Source organism: Vitis vinifera, chromosome 12, assembly GCF_030704535.1.
Source record: "Vitis vinifera cultivar Pinot Noir 40024 chromosome 12, ASM3070453v1".
Lineage (NCBI taxonomy): Eukaryota > Viridiplantae > Streptophyta > Magnoliopsida > Vitales > Vitaceae > Vitis > Vitis vinifera.
This window is the reverse complement of record NC_081816.1, coordinates 4397171-4417955: the sequence shown is the minus strand read 5'-3', so window position 1 is coordinate 4417955 and position 20785 is coordinate 4397171. Positions and strand designations below refer to the sequence as shown.

Sequence of the window (20785 nt, the reverse complement as noted above, 5' to 3'; positions counted from 1 at the left end):
TTAAATTGCACTAATTCACTGTTAAATCGCATTAAATTAATTAATTATTGATTAATTAATAATTATTGCGATTCTTTTGGGATTTGTTGAACTGATTATTGCTGCTTTGCAATGTTGGACGAAGTGTTCGACTTTACGATTTTGCCCCTCCTCTGAAGAGGAGCTCATGGAGATAGTTAAGCCACGTACACTACTTCGAAGAAAGCACTAAGATAACTAAGGACAATGGCTCTTGACTTGAAAAGTAAAAATAAAGTAATGTTTTTTTGAAGTGCATTGCAGCCAATAGAATTCAAAAGGTTCAGATTGTTGCTTTAAAAATGTATTTTATAGTATCAACGGTGTTCCTTTTTTTTTTTTTTTTTTTTTTTCCTTTTTCTATTTTTTTTTTCCTTTTTGTGTTTAAGAGGGATTTTAGTTTTTGAGGCTGTGGTGCACCCATGGAAAAGAACACAAAGCAAATGGAATTGGAAGTGTGAATGTGTGGTTGTCAGTCAGCGGTTAAGTGGCATTGATGCCTCTCCCTCTCTGTTGAAATGGGTCTCTTTCATTTCATTTCATCTTTAAAATGTTTGATTTATATGACTTTGAATGAATGCTCCATGTGGATATCTGGATTGTTGTATTTTTAGCTGAATTTTGTTGGCTTTGGGATTTTATGGTTCATGTTAAATGGGGTTTCGTGTGTGGAGGTGTTAATGTTGTTCATGATCAGAGTTGCATGCTTTAAGTTCCCTGTATGCCCAGGGAAGTGCGTTGGTTACTGGTTGTGTTATTTACTGAAAGGGGGTCATTTTGATTCATTATGGTGGTTGTGGAAGTGACACAATGTGGTAGACTTTAATGTTTTAGGCAGTTTCTTCATTGTATTTCTTGTGGTCTTGACGTGGCTATATATTGATTGCAATGACGAACTTATCTGAGTCAGCTCAGGATAAGTCTAATAGTTCCAGGGGATTAAATGCTGGTGTGGTTTCAAGTCAGAGTTCAAGGTTGCTAATTGGAAATAGGACTGTTTTCTCAGGAGACACATCGGATAATTTGAGGTGTTTATTTAGGAAAAGTGAATCGCAACAAGTTAGACCCAGTTGTGCAGATCTTAATGATAACCCTTTGGGTTTTTCTGGAGCCTGTGAGGATGAGATGGAAGAGGGCCACACAGTTCGTGGAGTTGAGCGAGGTCATGTTAGCTTAAGGCGGTGGTTGGACAAGCCAAATCGGTCGGTGGACCTATTGGAGTGCCTACACATTTTCAGGCAGATTGTGGAGATTGTAAACTTAGCACATTCCCAAGGAGTAGTTGTTCATAATGTACGGCCTTCGTGTTTTGTCATGTCTTCTTCCAATCGTGTCTCCTTTATCGAGTCTGCATCATGTTCAAGTTCGGGGTCTGATTCATATGAGAATGATTTCAATCAGCACTCCTTACCATCTCCACAGAACTTGCAAAAGCAGCAAAGTAGGTTGGTAACTGAAGATTACCCAACAGAGATATCTGCATCAGGTACTTCTCGAGTGGCATCAGGTACTTCTCAGGTGGCATCAGATACCAGTAGCTTGCAGTTGAGTGCAGCCTTCGCATTGCAGCAATTAATAGTGGAAGAAATGGAAGAAAACAAATTAACTAACAGCAGGAAGATTGAAGCTGAAGAAAGGAAAAAGACTTTCCCATTGGAGCTGATATTGCCCATGGAGATCAGTTGGTACTGTAGTCCAGAAGAAGATGAAGGTGCCCCAAGTTCTTTTTGTTCAGATGTATATAGATTGGGGGTTCTTCTTTTTGAGGTTTGTAGTTATAATGTACCTTTCTTTCAGAAATAGGGTGGATTATAATTTCTTAAGACTTTATTTTTCTTTATTTTTCTGTTTTTAAATTTACTTTTCCTTTTGTGTGTGTGTTTCTAAATTAATTCAGCTTTCTTTTACTTGTGAGCAGTTGTTTTGTACATTCAGCTTAACAGAAGAAAAATTCAGCACTATGTCCAATCTGAAACACCGAGTTTTGCCCCCTCACTTATTGTTGAAGTGGCCAAAGGAAGCTTCATTTTGTCTATGGTTGTTACATCCTCAGCCAAGCACTCGACCAAAATTGAGGTAACTTGGAAATTTATTCAATGGTCATCCATTCTGGCTTCCATACGAGTTTGGCTAATCTGTTCCTTACACACAATGTTGGACATTTTTGTGTTTTCACAACTGCACTGCAGTTTCAACTGTATGATGGAGCAGATTTGAGTAGTGAAACTTTATGTTACAGCATTATCATATGTAGATCTTTTAGTGACTTCTAAGTTAGGAGTTGGTAATTTTGTTGACTTTCTGTTAATTATTTTTGAAATATGGTGCTGTTAAAGATATCTTAGATCTGATTTGACTTTCAACTCAGTTGAAGTAGGCAGGTATCCTATGATTTGAGTAGTGCCCAGTTTGGCACTAAAACAATTTTCTTTCAGAAAATTCGAGGAAGTTCTGTTCTGGTAGATTTTATGTTAATAATGTATGTCTACTTATCAAAAAAAAAAAAAAAATGTTAATAATGTATGTCAACACGTGACCCAAAATTACTGGCTTTGTTGGAATTATGTATTGTCACAAGTAAATGTGAACCTTTTAGCTGCCGCTAAAAGTGCACTACAATTTCTGATGTAGAATATTTCAATTTTCATTTTCTTTTGCTGCCACTACAAAGTACACTAGAATCCCTACCTAGAACACTGATATCTAGTATAAGCAGGGATGGAAATACTTGTGGTGGAGTTGATCTGCAAACAAGTCTAATGGGGGCATAGTAAAGATACAATTGAACCACAATACCATTGCTATTGTGTGTTATAATGTTTATAATATTGCTTGAAATTCTTATAGAAAATAAATTTTTTGGGAATATTGTGAGGATGCTAGTGTGGATCCTACAATCATTCACCTAAATGAAAGTTTTATCGAGTCTCCTTAGTCTAGGTGGTGTATCTGAGGGTAAAAGAGGAATATTGGATAACAAAGAAAAGGGAAGAGTGAAAAAAATGGAATAGAGCTGTAGATTTTCTTTTTACCTTATTATATTTATATTATAGGTTGAGATTAAGAAGATCACTAAATTTTCTTATTAAAAAAATAAAGTATGCGATATCCAACACTCCCCTTAGGCTGATGTTAGGATATTAAGGATGCTTGGGTTGCACTATACAGTATGAAGTTGTTATTTGTTGCTCATTTTCTTGAAATATCTATAAATCAAATATAACTAGTATTTAACTTTTCTTTAACAACATAACTGTGAAAAGAGAGAAAAGGGAGAATCCCTAATTTTTGTTATTAAAAACTGTTAATAATACACATTGGACTTGGGTATATATATACATGTTAGTGGGACCCACAATACAATAAGGAAAGAAAAGGAAAAGTAAATAACTGAAATAACTATACACTATCTAACACTCCCCTTCAAGCTGGAGCATATATGTTATATGCACCAAGCTTGTTACAAATGTATTTAATTCTAGGACCTCCGAGAGATTTAGTAAAAATATCTGTTAGTTGATCATTTGAATTGACAAAACTAGTCGCCACACATCCTGATGCGATCTTCTCTCTAATGAAGTGACAGTCAACTTCAATGTGTTTGGTCCTTTCATGGAAGACTGGATTGGATGCAATATGCAAAGCGGCTTGGTTGTCACAGATGAGCTTCATCTGTTCATCCTTTCCAAATCTCAACTCCAGAAGAAGATGTTTCAACCATATGAGTTCACATGTTGCCAGAGCCATAGCTCGATACTCGGCTTCAGCACTAGATCTGACCACTACATCTTGTTTCTTACTCTTTCAGGATATTAGGTTGCCTCCAATAAAAACACAATACCCGGAAGTGGAACGTCTATCTGTGGGTGAGTCAGTCCAATCTACATCTGCGTAACCAACAACCTGGGTATGACCTCTGTTCTCGTACAACACACCTTGGCCTGATGTGCTTTTGATATATCGAAGAATGCGTATTACAACATCCCAATGGCTATCACATGGTGACTGTAGGGATTGACTAACAACACTTACAAGAAAAAAAATGTCTGGACGAGTAATGATGAAGTAGTTCAGTTTATCTACAAGTCGCCGATATCTTCGAGGATCTCCTAAAGGCTCCCCCTGTCTTGGTATAAGTTTGACATTTGGATCTATAGGAGTGCCTACCGGTTTACAGTTTAACATACTGATTTCTTCCAAGATGTTTAAAGCATATTTCCTTTGGGAAAGAACTATACCGGAATTGGATTGAGCTATCTCAATCCCTAAGAAATACTTGAGTTTCCCCCAGTCTTTAGTCTGAAAGTGGGTGAAAAGGTGTTGCTTTAGTTTCTGAATACCATTCTGATCACTGCTTGTAATGACGATGTTGTCCACATAAACTACCAGATAAATACACTGCCCCGAAGAGTTATGATGATAGAAAACGAAATGGTCTGTTGTACTGCGAAACATGCCAAACTCCTGAACAACAGAACTAAAACGATTAAACCATGCTCGAGGAGATTGTTTCAAGCCATATGGAGAACGGCGTAACCTGCACACTAAACCAGACTCTCCCTGAGTAATAAAACCAGGTGGTTGCTCCATATAAACTTCCTTAGCAAGATCTCCATGAAGGAAAACATTTTTAATATCTAACTGATAAAGAGGCCAAGAACGCATAACAGCCATGGAGAGCAATAGATGAACAAAAGCTATCTTGGCAACAGGAGAGAAAGTGTCACCATAATTAGAACCATAAACCTAAGTATAGCCTTTAGCAACTAAGCGGGCCTTAAGGCAATCAACTTGACCATCAGGGCCAACCTTAACTGTGTAGACCAAACGACAACCAATTGTAGATTTACTAGTGGGTAAAACAATAAGATCCCAAGTGCCATTGGAGTGTAAAGCAGCCATTTCATCTACCATTGCCTGTCGCCAACCTGGATGGGAAAGAGCCTCAGGGGTGCTCTTGGGAAGAGAAACAGAAGATATAGCAGAAACAAATACAGAATAGGGTGAAGATAATTGATGGTAACTCAAAAAATTGTAAATGGGATGAGGATTACGAGTATATTGATTACCTTTCCGAAGAGCAATGGGTAAGTCAGCAGAAGGAGGCAGAGCCGGGGCAGGAGAAGCTGAAGGGATAGGAAGTGAGTCAGCAGGTACCTCGGCCAAAGAAGGAGGAACAACGACACGATGACAACGATGATAAACCTGAAGTGGGGCGAGAAGGCACTACATCAGGTGGGGAGATAATGGGAAGGGGTAAGACTTCAGAAACAAGAAGAGACTCAGAGGTGGAGAAGAATAGTGAGTCCTCAAAGAAGGTGACATCAGCGGAGAGAAAGTAGCGATGAGTCTCAGAGGAATAACAACGATAACTCTTTTGAAGTCTGTAGTATCCCAAGAAGATGCATTTTGTGGCTTTGGCAGAAAGTTTGTCCTGTCCAGGAGTGAGAATATGAACAAAGCAAGTACAACTAAAACACGAGGAGGAAGGAAATAAAGTGGTTGGTCAGGGAAAAGAAGGGAATGAGGAATCTGATCGTGTAATACAGATGAGGGCATACGATTAATCAAATAACATGCTGTAAGAACAGCGTCCCCCCAAAAACAAAAAGGAACATTACCATGGAGAAGAAGAGTACGAGCTGTCTCAACAAGATGTCGATTCTTACGTTCAACTAACCCATTTTGTTGAGGAGTATGAGCACAAGAAGACTGATGAAGGATCCCATGTTGGGACATAAATGAAGTAAATGGTGTAGAAAAATATTCCCTGGCATTGTCACTGCGTAACATACGAAAAAAATATTGAATTGGGTTTGGATTTCAGCTTAAAATTTTTGGAAAATAGAGAATAACTCAGCTCAATTTTTCATTAAAAATAACCAAGTACATTGAGAATAGTCATCAATGAAAGTGACAAAATACTGAAATCCTAAAGTAGACGCGGTCTGACAAGGACCCCAAACATTAGTGTGGACAAGTTCAAAAGGAGACTTTGCTTGATTATTCAAATGCTTTGGGAACGAGACACGAGTATGTTTCCTAAGCTGACAGGACTCACACGCAAGCAACGACAAAGATGAAAAACGAGAGACCATTTTCTGGAACTTGGATAGACTAGGGTGGCCCAGGCAACTGTGGATGAGAAGGGGAGCATCGGTGGAAATGCAAACTGTAGGAGTTGAAGGCGAGGTGAGGTGATAGAGGCCTTGAGACTCATGTCCTATGCCAATCATCTTCCCCGTACTCCGATCTTGCAAGGTCACAAATTTATCAGAAAAAGTAATAGAACAGTTAAGAGTACGAGTAATTTTGCTGATGGAGATAAGATTAAAGGAACACTCAGGAGTATAAAGGACGGAAGTGAGAGGTAGAGAAGGGAGAGGATGGGCCAAACCAATGCCTTTAGCCAGAGTTTGAGAACCATTAGCTAAGGTAACAGTAGGTAAGACAGAGGTAGTAGTAATAGAAGAGAAAAGATCCTTATTACCAGTATGTGATCAAAAGCGCTAGAATCTAGAATCCAAGATCCAAGAGAAGATGTGTGGGTAAGACAAGCAGAAGCATTACCAGTCTGGGCAACAGAAGCAACAGAAGTTGACTTGGTGGTTTGATAGCGGAGATAGTCATCATACTCACTGTCAGTGAGGGAAATACCTTGAGATGTGGAGGAACTGGGAGGTTGAGGCGGCTGAGGATCAGATGACTGGGCCACATGGGTAGTGCGGGGAGGCCGCCCATGTAACTAATAACACCGATCACGAGTGTGGCCAAGCTTATTGCAATAGGTGCAATGAAGACGTTGGCCTCTACCTCGGTTACTACTGCGTCCTCCTCGAGAGTTAGTTTGAGAAACTAACACAGAAGAATCTGAAGTGTTATTAGATGACAAAGTCTGAGTAGAGAAGATATGGAGGAGGCAAGCAAACACATCATCCAAAGATGGAACGGAGGAACTGCCAAGAATCTGATCGCGGACGGTCTCGAGATCTGGACGGAGGCCAATAAGCGTAAGAACCATGAAGAACTTGTCAATCTGTGTTCATTGATCCCCAACATCAGTAGTAAGAGGCATCACAGTCAAGAATTCCTCCTTAAGAGAGGCAATTTGACCAATATAAGTAGATAAATCCTTGTCTTGTTGTCTGACATTGACAATAGAAGAAGTTACCTTATAAAGACGTTGGATATCATTCGTGCATAGCCCTTTCGCCTGATTCCAAAATTTAAAGCATGTTTTGTAGGCCCGAAGATGAAGCAGAATCTTAGGATCAACTGATTGCCATAACACACTACATAATTGTGCATCTATCTTCCTCCATTGTACTCTGTCAACCTCAGGGATATCCGCCTCTTGCGTAACAAGGTGATCCTCATAACCTTGACCCATAAACCAAAGCTCCACAGAGGCAGACCAAGACAAATAATTTTCACTGCCAACCAATTTCTCCGAAGTAATCATAGGAGATCCAGATATAACAGAGGAAAAAATGGAATTTTTAGTAGCCATATCTACTTATCTGGAGAACGAAATATGTTTGGATTGAAAAGAGCCCTAATACGGCTTCAGATCGCAGCTGAAAGAAGAAAAAACCGAGGATCCGCGACTGTGAGAGACCAAATAGTAAAGAAAAACAAATGTGGCACTACTGGAAGGGTAGAAGAACACTTCCTAAGACACGTGCAGGGCTTGGGGTGGAGAGGAAGTCACCGAAGGTTGCCGGAAAGGCTGTTTAGAGGGTCGGCGGAGACAAAAAAAACCCTAAAAAATGCATTTGCAAGGCTCGGATGGCACAAACACAGATGGAGAGTGGCTAGACGGCGTCCGGTGAGGCTGGAGGTGGAAGCGCATGGCCGGCACGTGACTGAGATTCTCCCTCCGGTGCTTTGACAAAACTTGAAGATCTCCTCCTTGCGCACCTAATGGTATGGTCGGTGTCGGAAAAGGACTTCGTTGGGAAAAGTCGCCGGCGGTGAGGGTTTTCTAACGGCGATATGGTTGACTGGAAAACTTTAGGAGATGGGAAAGGTGACCGAAATGAAACACAATCACTGAAAGGTTTCCTAGAATTGATTCACGGATAAACCGGAAATAATTAGGTTTTTTTTCTCCCTAACCTCTGATACCATGTGAAAAGAGAGAAAAAGAAGAATCCCTAATTTTTGTTATTAAAAACTGTTAATAATACGCATTGGACTTGGGTGTATATATACATGTTAGTGGGAGCCACAATACAATAAGGAAAGAAAAGGAAAAGTAAATAACTGTACACTATCTAACAATAACTACCATGTTCAAAATAATTCATATTCTCTTGTTATATTGGATGCTTTGCCATGTTTGTGGCTATCTTATTTTGTGTTGATGTCTTATTATGAAAAGTCCATGTGGAGCAATCATTGCAAGCAACATGTTTAGCATCTAACATGTGAACTTCATCATGACATGACCAACTAAAGAGCATCATGTGTCTTGGAACTTAGTGTCACATGTTGAAGATGGTTTTGCACTTAACATAAAATGTGATGCGCCTTACCTTGGGGCTTTAATGCATGGATATGTTTGCACACTCTCCTATACTCATTCTCTTTTATATCTCTTCCTATACCACAATGCTATAACCTTTGGATATGGATGTCTATTTCCAAATATATTTCTGGGTCACCCGAATGCTTGTGTGATATGGTTATTTGCCCATGGTGGATGACAATGAACTCTCTCATACTCTACCTTTTGATGAAGGTGACAATACGTATCTGAGAGGGATGATTGTTTCTTTCAAAATGGTTGTTATGGGATGATTTCCTAGACATTTTTCATAAGCCCCCCCTAATGCTAATACTTTTGGCGAAGTCATAGCAATGTTGGAAGGTTCAAAATGGACTTAGCATAGCTTGGTGGTGGAGTTCTTCTTCCCACCACCCAACACTTTGAAATTGATTTGAAGGTTTTGATTTGCTGGTTAGACCTAGAGGTTCACAAACGTAGGTTTGACTTGTGTAGACCTTGTTTTATTAGGAATTGGAGGGGGTTAATGTGGAATTTATTATTTTAGAGTATTATAAAAAGACTTCATTTCTCATTAAATAAAAAGAAAAAAATTCTTGCTCCTCTAAAATTCTCTCCTTAATTCTACTGAGGGTAAATTAAACTTTTTATAGAATTTGACATCACTTCTATTAGTCACACTTCACAAGTTTGTTCTAAGAACCATCATTTGGGTGACCCCATCCCCAGGATTAGGAGTGACGTTGTTGCACTTCCATAATCTGTCCCAATATGATGCTCCTGTGACTCGAATCCATAAACCTTGGCTCTAATACAAATTATTTGTTTAGGCTTTGACCATCTCATCTGAAAACTGGTTGATGTCGAGTGAGGGTAAGTCAAACTTTATATAGCATTTGCAATTACACCCACGAATCTATTCAAAGAGCTATCATTTGAGTGACCCATCATCGAGCTTAAGAGCGGTGTTGTTACACCCCAATACCATTCTTCCCTCGTTCTCTTGACACCTTACTATCCCATGTGGCTGACCTCCCACAGTTCAGAATCATGCATAAACATTATGATAATATGGCCTTGAATGGTTTGTTTGGATAAAGTTGCTATCCTTTATCATGATTTTTAACTAAAGTAGTTCACATCTCACAAATGCCTTTATTTTGAATTTAGCCTTTTGTACTGGCTTGACCACATTTGACTATTTATCACTTCTGTGTTGGCATCAAAGCTTCCGTTGGCACAACAATTGAACCGGATCAAACAAAACTAGGCTCCACAAAGCCCAACAAATCTCCCACTTGGAGACTAGTCCAATCACCAACATCAAACCGCTATCCTCCAAGAAACGATCCCTCATCCCTACAACTCATCCTCTTGTCCTCAAGCTAGAAGACCAATTGAAGCTGCGCACAGCTTCAACTTCTCAATAGCGACACCCTTAGTCAACATGTCTGCAGGGTTCTTAGATCCACAAATCTTCTCAAGTATTACCAGTTTATCCTCAACAAGATAACGGATAAAGTGGTATTTTGTTTGTATATGTTTCAACTTTGAATGAAAAGCCGAATTTTTGGCAAGAAAAATTGCACTCTGACTGTCACTGTGTAGAATGCCCATCTCCTGCTTCTTACTCAATTCATCTAAGAAACCATGTAGCCAAATCATCTCCTTTCCAGCTTCAGTTGCTGCAACATACTCAGCTTCTGTAGTAGACAAAGTAACAATCTTCTGTAGATTTGAAGTCCATGATATAGCTGTACCACCTAGAGTAAAAACAAACCCAGTAGTACTCTTTCTACTATCAATATCACCAGCAAAATCAACATCTACATAACCCTGCAGTTTCAAACTTGCACCTGTGAAGCAAAGACATGTATCTAATGAACCCTTCAGATATCTTAAAATCCACTTGACTGCCTCCCAATGCTGCTTTCCAGGCCTACTCATGAATCTGCTCACAACTCTCACTGCATGTGCAATGTCTGGCCTTGTACACACCATAGCATACATCAAGCTGCCAATAGCTGAGGCATAGGGCACCTTGCTCATATGGTCCCTTTCTTCTTCTGTCTTTGGTGACTGTTCTTTGCTTAGTTTGAAATGACTACCCAAGGGTGTGCTCACTGGTTTAGCTTCATTCATGTTGAACCTGCTGAGAACTTTCTTCACATACTCTGACTGTGAAAGCTTCAATGTACCATTAGCCTTGTCTCTAATGATTCTCATACCAAGGATTTGCTTTGCAGCTCCCAAATCCTTCATTGCAAACTGTTTGGACAATTGCTTCTTCAGATTATTAATCTTCTCAATGTCAGACCCTACAATAAGCATATCATCCACATACAACAGTAATATGATGTAAGAGTTGTCAAAGGACTTAACATAACAACAATGATCAGCTTCACATCTCTTGAACCCAATTCTATGCATAAAATTGTCAAACTTCTTGTACCACTGTCTAGGAGCTTGTTTAAGGCCATACAAGCTCTTTCTCAATTTGCAGACTAGATTCTCTTGTCCCTGAACAATGAACCCTTCTGGCTGAATCATGTAAAGGTCTTCCTCCAAGTCACCATGAAGAAATGCTGTCTTCACATCTAACTGCTCAAGATGTAAGTTTTTTGTAGCCACCATTCCAAGTACAAGTCTAATTGTTGACATCTTCACAACTGGAGAAAATATCTCTGTGTAGTCAATGCCCTCCTTCTGTTGGAACCCTTTAACAACTAATCTGGCCTTGTAACGTTTGCTACCATCATGCTCATTCTTTATTCTGTATACCCACTTGTTGTGCAAAGCCTTCTTTCCTACTGGCAATTCAGTCAGTTCCCATGTCTGATTCCCCAACAGGGAATCCATCTCATCCTTCATGGCTAACTCCCACTTGCTTGAATTCTCATCTTGCAAGGCTTCATCATAACACTCTGGCTCACCACCATCAGTCAACAGGAGATAATTTAAAACAGGTGAATAACGCTGCGGAGGTCTAGTGTTCCTAGAAGATCTGCGAACTTCAACTACAGGTGTACTCAGATCTACCTGTGAATTTACATTCTCCTTATCTTCTTCACCCCCTTTTTGGACAGTACTTTCAGTCAATTCATCTAAGTTGACAAACTCAGATTTCTTTTGATCTATCTCTGTAACATCTGACACTACAGATGACCTGTCTTTGTACATAACCTGTTCATTAAATATCACATTTCTACTTCTGATGATTTTCCTGTTTTGTTCATCCCAAAACCTATAGCCAAATTTCTCATCACCATAGCCAATGAAAAAACATATTTTTGACTTTGCATCAAGTTTACTACGAGCATCAGAATCAATATGAACATAAGAAATACAACAAAAAACTTTTAAATGTGAAAACTTCACCTCTTTACCGCTCCAAACCTCCTCAGGAAGTCTAAACTCCATGGGAACTGATGGTCCTCGGTTTATCAGGTAAGCTGCAGTGCTAACAGCATCAGCCCAAAAAGTTTTTGGTAGTCCAGCATGCAACCTCATACTTCTAGCACGCTCATTGAGAGTTCTGTTCATGCGTTCAGCCACACCATTTTGCTGTGGTGTCCTAGGAATGGTCTTCTCCATCCTAATTCCCTGTGCAGCACAATACTCACTCAATCCTCCATCTATGTACTCTCCTCCATTATCTGACCTCAAACATTTTACTTTCAAACCTGTTTCTGTCTCAACCATGACCTTCCACTTCTTAAAAGTTACAAATACATCAGATTTATTTTTCAGAAAATAAACCCATACCTTTCTACTTGAGTCATCAATAAAGGTGATGTAGTACCTTGAACCTCCTAGGGATGCAACCGGAGAAGGCCCCCACAAATCAGTGTGTACTAGTTCCAATTTTTCAGCCTTCGGTGTCCTGCCAGTTTTCAAGAAGCTCACCTTTTTTTGCTTTCCTAAGATGCAACTTTCACACATGTCAAAATCAATGGACTTCAATTCTGGTAGTTTTCCTTTTGACAACAACATCTTCATCCCTTTCTCACTCATGTGACCAAGTCTGCGGTGCCATAGGCTTGTATTAGTACTTGCATCAGCAACTGCAATTGTGTCTCTTGGACATGAGGTCATATACAGAGTGCCAGTCTTCTTTCCACGAGCCAATACCCTAGCTCCCTTTGTAACCTTCCAAGTACCACCAACAAATAGTATTGCATGTCCTTCATCATCAAGTTGTCCAACAGAAATCAGATTCCTTCTCAGGTCAGGAATATGTCGAACCTTCTCCAGTAACCAAACAGACCCATTGGGCAACGATATCCGGACATCTCCCAGACCCACAACATCCAAGGCTGAACCATCAGCCAAATACACCTTACCAAAATCACCTGCAACATAATTCTGTATGATTTCTCGGTGTGGAGTGGTATGAAACGAAGCTCCTGAATCCAAAACCCAATCATCAAGTGGACTGTCTACTGCAAGAAGTAATGCATCCTGTACCTCTTCTGTTACAGCATTAGCAGAATCATCTTCATTCTTCTTCTTAGGGCTTTTGCATTGCCTTTTAAAGTGACCTGTTTTCCCACAATTCCAGCATTGTACTTGTTGGCCTGATCTAGATTTGCTTCTGTTCCGATTAGAATTTCTGGAATTTGATCTACCTTGATTTGAATTTCTGTTATTACCTCTACCTCTTGTCTCAAGGTTTAGGGCAGAACCAGATCCTGAGGTTTCACCTGCATCTCTTCGGCGAATCTCCTCAGCCAGAATTAAATCTCGTATATCATTGTACTTGAGCTTTTCCTTTCCTGTAGAATTGCTTACTGCCATCCTCATTGCCTCCCAACTGTTTGGCAAAGAAGCCAAGACGATCAGAGCACGAATCTCATCATCAAAATCAATTTCTACAGACGACAATTGATTTGTGATTGTATTAAATTCATTCAGATGTTGTGCTACTGATGCATTCTCTGTCATCTTCAAATTGAACAATTTCTTCATCAGATGCACCTTATTGTTTGCGGACGGCTTTTCATACATACCGGACAAAGCCTTCATCAGATCTGCTGTAGTCTTCTCCTTTACAACATTGTGTGCAACAGACCTAGACAGAGTTAACCTAATAACTCCTAGAACCTGTCTGTCAAGAAGCGCCCATTCCTCAGCCTTCATACTCTCAGGTTTTGTCCCCAAAAGAGGCAGATGCAATTTCCTCCCATAGAGATAATCTTCAATCTGCATCCTCCAATACGCAAAGTCTGTGCCATCAAACTTTTCTATTCCAGACGCCTTTCTTGCTTCCTCTGCCATTGCTCCCACTCAACCTAACCCTAGGCTCTAATACCAGTTGTTGTGCCAGCGGAAGCTTTGATGCCAACGATGTTAGTTCAAGAACACAAAGATAAAACAATCACATATACGGTACACGAGGTTTTAACGTGGTTCGACCAACCATGCCTACGTCCACGGATGAGAGAGAATAATTCCACTATACCATAGAGAATATTACAGAGGATAGAACCAGATACAATTATTGGGTTCCCGAAACATCCCATGTTTCCCCACTCCTTGTATCCATACCTTACTACGAGCCCTTTCGCTCCACCAGGTACCTCCCATTCTTCCTCACATCTCTATCCACCTCGTATAGTCTCTATAGGCCCATCTCCATCTCATAACTTTTTCCCCTCATGACCTAGAATATTTATAGAGATATTTCCAACAACCTTCCTTATTCTATAAGGAAGTCTAATATTACAATAATATATCAACCTAGAAATATTCTATATAATATTCTTTACAAAGAAAGGAATCTATACTAATTAGGAATTTGGAACACTTCCTAACAATCTCCACCTTGGACCAAATTACATGAAGTTAATCTTCAATCTCTCCATGACACAAACCTTTTTGTATCATATCACCACGAAATAGCAATCAACTCCACCTTCAGTGAAAATTCCTTTTGTTTTCATCTTGTGTGCTTTGTGATCTTTTACTCTTCCAGAAATCTTCAACCCAAGCTCTGATACCAATTGTTGTGCCAACGGAAGCTTTGATGCCAACAATGTTAGTTCAAGAACACAAAGATAAAACAATCACACATACGATACACGAGGTTTTAACGTGGTTCGGCCAACCATGCCTACGTCCACGGATGAGAGAGAATAATTCCACTATACAATAGAGAATATTACAGAGGATAAAACCAGATACAACTATTGGGTTCCCGAAACATCTCATGTTTCCCCACTCCTTGTATCCATACCTTACTACGAGCCCTCTCGCTCCACCAGGTATCTCCCGTTCTTCCTCACATCTCTATCCACCTCGTATAGTCTCTATAGGCCCATCTCCATCTCATAACTTTTTCCCCTCATGACCTAGAATATTTATAGAGATATTTCCAACAACCTTCCTTATTCTATAAGGAAGTCTAATATTACAATAATATATCAACCTAGAAATATTCTATACAATATTCTTTACAAAAAGGAATATTTACTAATTAGGAATTTGGGACAATTCCCAACATTCTGCGTGTTACTGGATTACAATCTTTGAAGGTATGGTAGGCCTATTTTTGGTATTCTATCCACATATCAAGCCATCAACATTAGTGAACAGCTCTATTCTGAGGTGCCCATTCTTAGTAAATATAGGGTTCACCTTATAGTTTTCAAGTTTTGTAGAATCCTGAATGCTGCTGCAATGTGAGATGTTCAAGGGGTGTGTAATAGCTAACTATAGGTTTCAAGTAAGTTGAGTACAACACTGATCAAATTCCTCAAACCAAAATCTTAGGAGATTGCTTTAAGACTTAATAAAGCCTGCTTCAACATTCTTGTTTTGCCCTTCATATAGGGAGGCATGAGGCAAGGGGGAATATCCATGTAAACTTTTCATCCAAGTTCTCATGATGGAAGGCATTCTTATATTAGATTACTGACATGGCCATCCCAAATATGCTGGCAAGGGCAAAGGGTTCTTTTGGTAAATAATAACATAAGTTCACATGAAGCCTCTAAATGAGCTTCCTACTACACTAATATGGTTTTAGGGTGCAGGCACAAATGGAATTGGGCTGATGTTGTTGGCCTGAACATCTGTGACTAAATGTAAGGGGTTTTTGATAATTTGGAGGATTAGAAACTTCATTCCAACTTTTGGAGCATAAATTGTCATTATGATCAAAGTGAGCATCATCGGTTTGTGGAAATGAAATTGTAATCAGGATCAAAGTGTCAGTTGTATTCTATTATCTATCTAGATCCATCATAATTTATTGATGCATAAGGGTAGAAACCATTGATTGAGTTACTAGTTTTTATAAAAAGAAAAAATTATGTAAGTCTCTTGGATATGGATACAACACTAGTGAGGTATGATATATTTTTTTTCCAAATTAGATTCCTCTATAAGATATGAGGAATTGTTGCATGTAAGCATGTGAATTGGAAGGGGAATGGAAACAAGAAATTGTGGACAATTATTCCATGAAACAAACTTCTTATATCAGAGAGAACTATCTTTTATGTTTCAAAGATGCAATAATTGCCCATTAGGTGGGTAGGGAGGGGAAAGGGAGGGAATGGATATACGTAGGGGGATATTCCAGAAATACAACTTTTTAAATACAGGAATATTGGATGAAAATGTTCTGAGTTATGCTTAATTTAAATCAGATTTGGTGACCAGTGACAGTATAAAAGCATCTTCTATGCCCCATTATTTAATTCCTGTCCTTCACAGGTTTTAAATTTCATGACCTTTCACTTTATTTATTGATATGGTAATCATACCTACTAAAGTTTATCAATAGAATGCTAAACAGATGAATTTTTATGGAGCACCTCTTTTATCATTTAAACTTTGGCTTCCATAACAAGTAATGTGTAACTTTTATGATTTTGTGATTTAATAGTGAGGTGCTACATAGTGAGTTCCTTAATGAACCGAGGGATCATTTGGAAGAACGCGAAGCACTAATAAAGCTTACAGAGGATATAGAAGAGCAGGAAGTGCTGTTGGAATTCCTTTTGCAGGTGCAACAAAGAAAACTGGTAGCTGCTGATAAGTTGCATGGAGCCCTAAGCTGCCTCTCTTCTGATATTGGAGAAGTAATGGAACAACAAATGATACTCAACAAAAAGGGTGGCTCATTCCTGAAACTGAAGAGGGATGAACTTTCTGTTTTTGATAAAGTTGATTATCCTTCCCAATGTCTTGCTGGAAAGGGCTCTGCTAGCTTGGGACTCAGAAAGCGGATTAGACAGGGACATGACCCTCATTGTGTGGAGGATTGGAGTGAGCATCTAGATGAGGTTCAAAAGTCAGAAACACAAAGTGGGAATCAGGAAGCCATACTCTCTAAAGGTTCTCGATTGATGAAGAACTTTAAGAAATTGGAGTCAGCTTACTTTTCAACAAGATGCAAACCCAGCAAGCCAACTGAGAAAATGTTGACTAGTTCTCCCATTAGTAGTACTGGTTGGGGTTCCCTTGTCATAACTGAAGGGAGTTCAGTTGATAACCTGGTATCTAAAGCTGGGTATAATGAAGGTAAAGGAAGTAGATGGATAAATCCCTTCCTTGAGGGTTTGTGCAAGTATTTATCTTTCAGCAACTTAAAGGTTAGGGCGGACCTGAAGCAAGGTGACCTATTAAATTCTCCAAACTTAGTGTGTTCCCTGAGTTTTGATCGCGACAGAGAATTCTTTGCTACAGCTGGAGTGAACAAGAAGATTAAAATTTTTGAATGTGACATGATCCTAAATGAAAATCGTGATATTCACTATCCTGTAACTGAGATGGCAAGTCAGTCAAAACTAAGCTGTATATGTTGGAATGGTTATATTAAAAACCAGATTGTGTCAAGTGACTTTGAAGGAGTTGTACAGGTAGGATAATTCTTTTTGTTTGTTTTCAACTTGAATGTCCCAAACTTCATGGTAACCCCATGGCTGGTTTAAAAATTTTCAGGTATGGGATGTTTCAAGAAGTCAAAGATTTATGGAAATGAAGGAGCATGAAAAGCGTGTATGGTCTGTTGACTTTTCATTAGCTGATCCAACAAAACTGGCAAGCGGGGGTGATGATGGTGCAGTTAAATTGTGGAATATCAATCAGGCAATTCTATTTTTGCACTTGGTGGATGTCAGCTTTGAAACTAAACGTACTGCTGTCATCTAGTTACAGTTACTATGTTGATTCCCATTATGTTTGCATTGTAACTTGCTTCTCTTACATGGGTTACTACTGCAGGGTGGAAGCATTGGTACCATTAAAACAAAGGCCAATGTTTGCTGTGTTCAATTTCCTCCAGATTCTGCTCGTTCTCTTGCAATCGGTTCTGCAGATCATAAGGTCTATTGCTATGATCTCCGTAACACAAGAATACCATTGGCCACGTTAAACGGTCACAGCAAGACTGTGAGCTATGTTAAGTTCATCAATTCAACAACTCTTGTTTCGGCCTCCACAGATAGTTCTTTGAAGCTCTGGGATTTGTCAACATGCACATCTCGGGTTCTTGACAGTCCTCTCCAAACGTTCACAGGCCATATGAATGTAAAGGTAGATTTTCTTAGTATATTAAATTAAGCTTCTTCTATTTTATACAATTAAATAAAGCGTTGTTCCAAATGAATGGGGTCAGATGCAGAAATTATATTTTTCGATTTGGATCTATGATCCATCTGAGCATTTGCTACATTGAACCATGGGCAATCATGTGCATATTATGACATACATATCAATATATAGTAATGGGTGGGGCATTGTTATTGTTAAGTGGGCCTTGAAGTGGAGAAGGGAAGCACTTGGTGTGAAGCTTTTAGGGGTCAGTTTTACCCTCCCTTGGAGCAGGTCTGGGTTTTTTTTTTTTTTTTTTTTTTTTGGGTTTATCTTTGTATAATCATACTGCATGGCTTCCTTCTTCTTGTACTTCATTAGCTTGTTCTTAGAAATAATTTTTACTATTTTGTATAAAAGAAAAGAACAATGTTAATAGTCAGATAATCATCCATGTGTACTAATGCTGTCATTCATGCCTACTAATTCTGGATATATGAGGACTATACATTGATAATTCTGGACCACTATCATTTCAAACATAAAGCAGGGAGGTTATTTACAAAGAGCATTCGTCCTATTGTGAAGGTTGTGGAGGACTGGCTAAAGGGATTCTTAATATTTCTGCTCCATTTTGTTCTTTAGTGTACTAATCTTGGTGATTGCAATTTGAGAATGATGGAGTAGCAAACGCTTTGTTTGTTTGTTCATCTATAATACGTTTTCCTTGGTTTCAGAATTTTGTGGGTCTATCTATATCTGATGGATACATTGCTACGGGCTCAGAGACAAATGAGGTACTTTATTAATTTTTCAAGTTGTAACTTGCATAGATTTTGGTTCTTTTGACATGCGCCTCATGTGTAATATAATGTTAATGCCAATTATCAAGGTAGTGTTCTTTTTTCCTTACTAGAAATGGTAGGCCGATCCATATTGACATGGATCAATCACTGTCATTTTTAATCCTTGGATAACGTTCTTTCTCAGTTGGGATTGTTTTACCAAGTTGGAATTAGGAAAAGTCAAGTTCTTTTTTCTTTTGCTTTTGCTCTGTCACAAATTGATATCAGAGAAAAAAATTTCAATACTCAATAAATCAAATGCTGTCATGTCTAGGCAATAGCATTTGGCATCAACCACATGAGCCCTTTTCTACAAATTTGCTCTAGGGCCATATTTTCTACGAATCATATGAATCCTGTCTTTTTAACCTCAACCCACATTCTATTTGGTAGATTTATGAAAGATCAAGTTCTTGCTTCTGTTTGGTAGATCCTAGGAAACAAGGACCTACATCTAATGTTTTTTGATTCGCCATGAACAAGGTAGATTTAGATCTGTAGAATAGTGCTAGCTTCTTACTTCTCTAAGTACCAAGGCAAAATGTCGATCTGGAAATAAACTGGCGACTCACTGTATTAGTAAAAGTTTCAATTAGGTTTATGGCTCAAGCAATATTGCTATGCTTGTATCTTGTAACTCGGCAGTCTGACTGCCTCTAAATAATTAGTGCCGAGCAAATGTATCAATTAACTAATACAGTTGGAACAGAGGAAGTATTTTGACAAGAGTCAAACAATCAACTAGGTACGAGATGTTGAGACTGATCTTCATCTTCAAGGAGCTGACAATTTGCATGATACAAATGGTTACTTTGCCATGATAGAATGCTGGCTTAGCTCCAAGATCTTATATTTATTTCAAAAAATTCTAGGTTATATTTCCATAAAATTAATGTTCTCCTTTGATTCGGTCTTCAACCCCTCTCACACCAAAAAAAGCTAAGAGAATCCCACTAGAAATAGCAATGTCACTGACTCATAGTGCAAGCACTACTGAAGAAGGAACACTTCAGAACCCCAACTCTTTGACCTCATTAGTAAGAGCAATGCCATTAGCCCAAAAATCAAGCATCACTATCTAATGGTGATTATGCCTCATGGTCAAGTTATGATCTTCTTGACTTCAGATTTGTTTCAAATCATACAAAGTTTTCTAAATCATGTGGATCTTTTCCCTGAAATTAGGATATCAAAATTTGGAAAGCATTTTCAAACATACATTCTCCTCTAGGTTGATATGTGGAAAGCTTCTTTGACATCTATTGGTACAAGAGATTAGAGGCCAAAAGAAATTTGTTACCTCTGACGAACTCCCAAATGAGTTCAATTTGGCAACTAGGCTAAATGTTTCTATCTGACAAATGCCACTTGTTTAAGAAGCTTTTAAGACTAGCCTAGCTTTAAGCTTGTCGTTAAAAAGTCCATCTACCTCATGTTTCACATTAAGTGGCAGTTTTCATATTCGTGGATGTTAAAAGAACTCCTAAATCACAAGGTGTTTGATGACTAGGTTGCTTTCATTTCTTGACTGGGGTGCTGCACTTTTCTTTTCTTTTTTTAATATGCACTGAATGATGGCTAGATTTTATTTATAGAAAGAAGAAAAAGTTATCCTACCATATATGACAGGATATCTTTGAAGTGCTTGAATAGCTGCGGGATTAAAAGTAATACTCTCATTGGCATTTATGTAATGAAGCATTTGGTTTTGACTGTGGTTATTCTTCTTATCTGGGTTGTACCAATAAGACTTCACTTTAATGGACTATGCCCTCATGAGGTTATGTAATTGCTTGGTTTTAACTATTTTCATTTGGTTTTCCAGATTGTACCAATAAGATTTGATTTAATTGATTATGTTCTTACGAGGTTA

At 38.7% G+C, this 20785-nt stretch overlaps 1 protein-coding gene across 5 annotated transcripts in view; it reads left to right on the top strand.

Moving 5' to 3' along the window:
• Positions 1-20785, top strand: part of LOC100253988 (protein SPA1-RELATED 4) — a 44421-nt gene that overhangs the window by 455 nt on the left and 23181 nt on the right. The window contains exons 2-8 of one of the 5 annotated variants that reach the window (XM_059741018.1): positions 125-255; positions 1025-1785; positions 1937-2094; positions 16419-17394; positions 17477-17623; positions 17759-18070; positions 18805-18864. In XM_059741018.1, the coding sequence (XP_059597001.1) occupies positions 1144-1785; positions 1937-2094; positions 16419-17394; positions 17477-17623; positions 17759-18070; positions 18805-18864 (2295 nt within the window). In that variant the 5' untranslated portion in view covers positions 125-255; positions 1025-1143. Of the gene's footprint in view, positions 1-124; positions 256-335; positions 1786-1936; positions 2095-16418; positions 17395-17476; positions 17670-17758; positions 18071-18804; positions 18865-20785 lie in introns of those variants that run through there. The other 4 variants (XM_010658673.3, XM_019223705.2, XM_002274156.5 and 1 more) reach the window with 4 other exon arrangements.